This window comes from Pinus tabuliformis, chromosome 2_2 (genome assembly GCF_031772625.1).
Source record: "Pinus tabuliformis cultivar Carrire ecotype Pingquan chromosome 2_2, CPIR1, whole genome shotgun sequence".
Classification (NCBI taxonomy): Eukaryota; Viridiplantae; Streptophyta; class Pinopsida; order Pinales; family Pinaceae; genus Pinus; species Pinus tabuliformis.
The window spans coordinates 1,293,846,365-1,293,849,288 of NC_142300.1; the positions used below are offsets into that span (position 1 = coordinate 1,293,846,365).

The 2,924-nt window shown below is 34.0% G+C and overlaps 1 protein-coding gene across 1 annotated transcript; it reads left to right on the forward strand.

Annotated features, from left to right (window-relative positions):
* Nucleotides 1-1,324: 1,324 nt before the first annotated feature.
* On the forward strand, nucleotides 1,325-1,951 carry LOC149198240 (uncharacterized). The gene has a single exon (XM_089408965.1). The coding sequence runs from the start codon at nucleotides 1,325-1,327 to the stop codon at nucleotides 1,949-1,951; it is 627 nt and encodes a 208-aa protein (XP_089265091.1).
* The last annotated feature ends 973 nt before the right edge of the window (nucleotides 1,952-2,924 follow it).

The window sequence follows — 2,924 nt, forward strand, 5'->3', positions numbered from 1 at the left end:
ACTAACAAAATGAGTAATTACATTAATAGATATAAAATAAAATTATATATATATTTGTCATGGGCGTTGTTAATTTTTTGGTAAATTTGGTAGGACTATATCTTTATCATGTCTAACTTCTCATTATGATCTGAGATAGCACACGATTTGAACCCAATACTTCCGGTTTAGTGAAACTTCATTTCCATGACCATTTCCAATTAAACTACCCCAAGAGAAAATATTAAATTCAAATCTTATATTATGATGTATTTATTTATTTTAATTTTATCAATAATACAATACTAATAAACCATATATATAAAATAATATAAATATATTCTCCAAAAAAAGTCTCAACACTTCATTTAAGAAATGGAGTTGTCTTTAGTGCGACTTTTTGGAGATTCGAGTGATGGAATCCGGCAGAAAAATAAATTGAGGTTAAATCTTGATTTGTATTATTTAAAATGGTTTTTTAACTGCATATTTGGATTCAGCGCCCTGAAAAACCCCTAGGACACTTTGATTGTGCAGAAATTACCTATCAACCTTGCGATTTCAATAAATTGCTGCCGGATTTTAGAGAAATTTGACCAGAAAAACCCAATGGAAAAGATTCCAAAAAATCTCATATTAACTTACTTTTACTTTAATTTAATTTTTATTTTTAATCTCTTTACTAATTTTATGATTAAATAATAATTTTATTTATTTATTTTCATTATCTTTAAAAAAAATTATTTTTTTTAAATTTTATTAATTTCACAAATATAAACTAAACTACCATATAATTTATGTATTCTTAATATCTTAGGTTACCTATTAAAAAAAGGTTGTGTGATTCCTTTATATCAAATTGCATATTTTTATTAATATTTATTTATATATAGATTTATTAAAGTATATTCAATATATAAATGAGCAATTTTTATTAATATTTATTTATATATAGATTTATTAAAGTATATTCAATATATAAATGAGATATATTAAGAATAAAAATAAGATAATAAGAATATAAAATCCAGATATTAGGAATATATATATTTGAGCGAGATCTATGCAGTTTACATTTCACGTCTGACTTTTTTCTCATGATTCCGACACAACGCAAGTATCATGCAGCAAAACAAAACAACCAAAGAAAGTCACATCATAGGAAAAAAATGATATAACTATCCGCATGTCATAGATTTCACGTCTGACTTTTTTCTCATGATTCGGACACAACGCAAGTATCATGCAGCAAAACAAAACAACCAAAGAAAGTCACATCATAGGAAAAAAATTATATAACTATCCGCATGTCATAGAAACCACGGAGAGTTGAGTAATGTTCAGCATGGCCGGTTGCAACTCTCGCCAGTTCAACTCTGTACATTGCCCTTCCAGCACTGCGAAAGTCATACATTCAAATGGCAGCATTCAGGACCTTCCGGGGCGGATGAAGGTGGCCGAGCTGATGCTGGACAATCCTCACCACTTCGTTTGCAGTGCCAGCGGCTTGCAGATCGGGCGTCGGATTAATCATCTCACGGCAGACGAAGAACTGGATTTGGGGAATCTCTATTTTCTTCTGCCCATGCCCAAGCTGCACTCAGTGCTCTCTGCGACAGACATGGCCTCCCTGGCATTGAAGGCTATTTCCGCCATGAAAATTGCAACCAGACATAACTACAGCGCTAGAATGCCCTCCCCATTTGTTGACCTCATGCGTCAACTCCAGTCAGAAATGAAACAGGATGTCTTCTTATTGGAGGAGGGGGAACAAACTAGTGGGGCGCAGGAGGAGGAACTTGCGGTGGCGAAGCTGAATTTGGAGGACGATCCGGAGCTGTCAACGGCGTTTGCGCAGCTGAGATTGAAGGTAAGCAAATCTTGGAAACCAAAGTTGGAGACCATTGGCGAGTTCCGGCCAAAGCTTCGGGATCTGTTGCAGTCGAATATTGAAGAATTGACATTCAATTGACGATCCTGAAAGTCCTAGTGCCATCGATCACTTTCGGGGCTATGTACAAAACGTTGATAAACAAACATCTGTATGTCTTTGCTGTAAAACTTGTAATTATTCATGCTCACAATCGAATTCACTCTGAGCTTATGTTGATTGCTGATTTTCTGAAAATTCTCCAATCAAACGCAACATAGCCATGGTCATTTTATATTCGTTTGATGGTGGAATATGTCAATTCTATGAATATTTCGCAATAAAACAGATATAATTATGAATGCCGTCAATTATATAGTGCGGTTAAATAATTGATCGCACTCACGCTCTGAGATTAAATCGATCGCTGATTCCCCAAATATTCGGGGAATCAGCAATCGACTTAAAAATGGCCGGCAGATCTGATTGATGGTAAAATATTCAAAAACTCAACAATCCAAAATAAATTAGTGTAATATAAATATGTATCCATAAATCCAAAATACCAATACATTGTTCAAGCAGCAGAGGTTTTGTTGATATATGTGATTTTGCAATGATTGCTACCAAAGGGGAAAGATCTTGATGCCTTTTGAATCAATCATGGATAGAAGATATGTAATTTACTATGAATATGTTAAATCAATGATCTCACAGAAGGATAACAGAAAGTTAAAAATCTCTATTTGTTTTTGAGTGAGCAATCTCTGAGTCTGAAGCAAATCATTATTATTCCTCATATCAATGTCATGTCACCACAGCCAGAAACTTATGCTTAACCATACACTTTAAATAAAGCTATCTAGTCTCTTCACTTGGAAGGATTTTAAACGTGAATGGCTTTTGGAGGAACGTGTAATCCTCTGTTGTTCTCTGAATGATTGGGAAATGAAATCCATGAGATGTACGCTGCTTAACTCACCCATCATCTTAAGCATTAGGCAGCAAAATTCGAACTTGTTTGATTGCAGTTTCCGAAATAGAATCCAACTCTCAAGAGGGGGCGAAATAATTG

Excerpts from the sequence above, each read along its gene's own strand:
- LOC149198240 (XM_089408965.1), top strand. The coding sequence starts at position 1,325 with ATGGCCGGTTGCAACTCTCGCCAGTTCAACTCTGTACATTGCCCTTCC.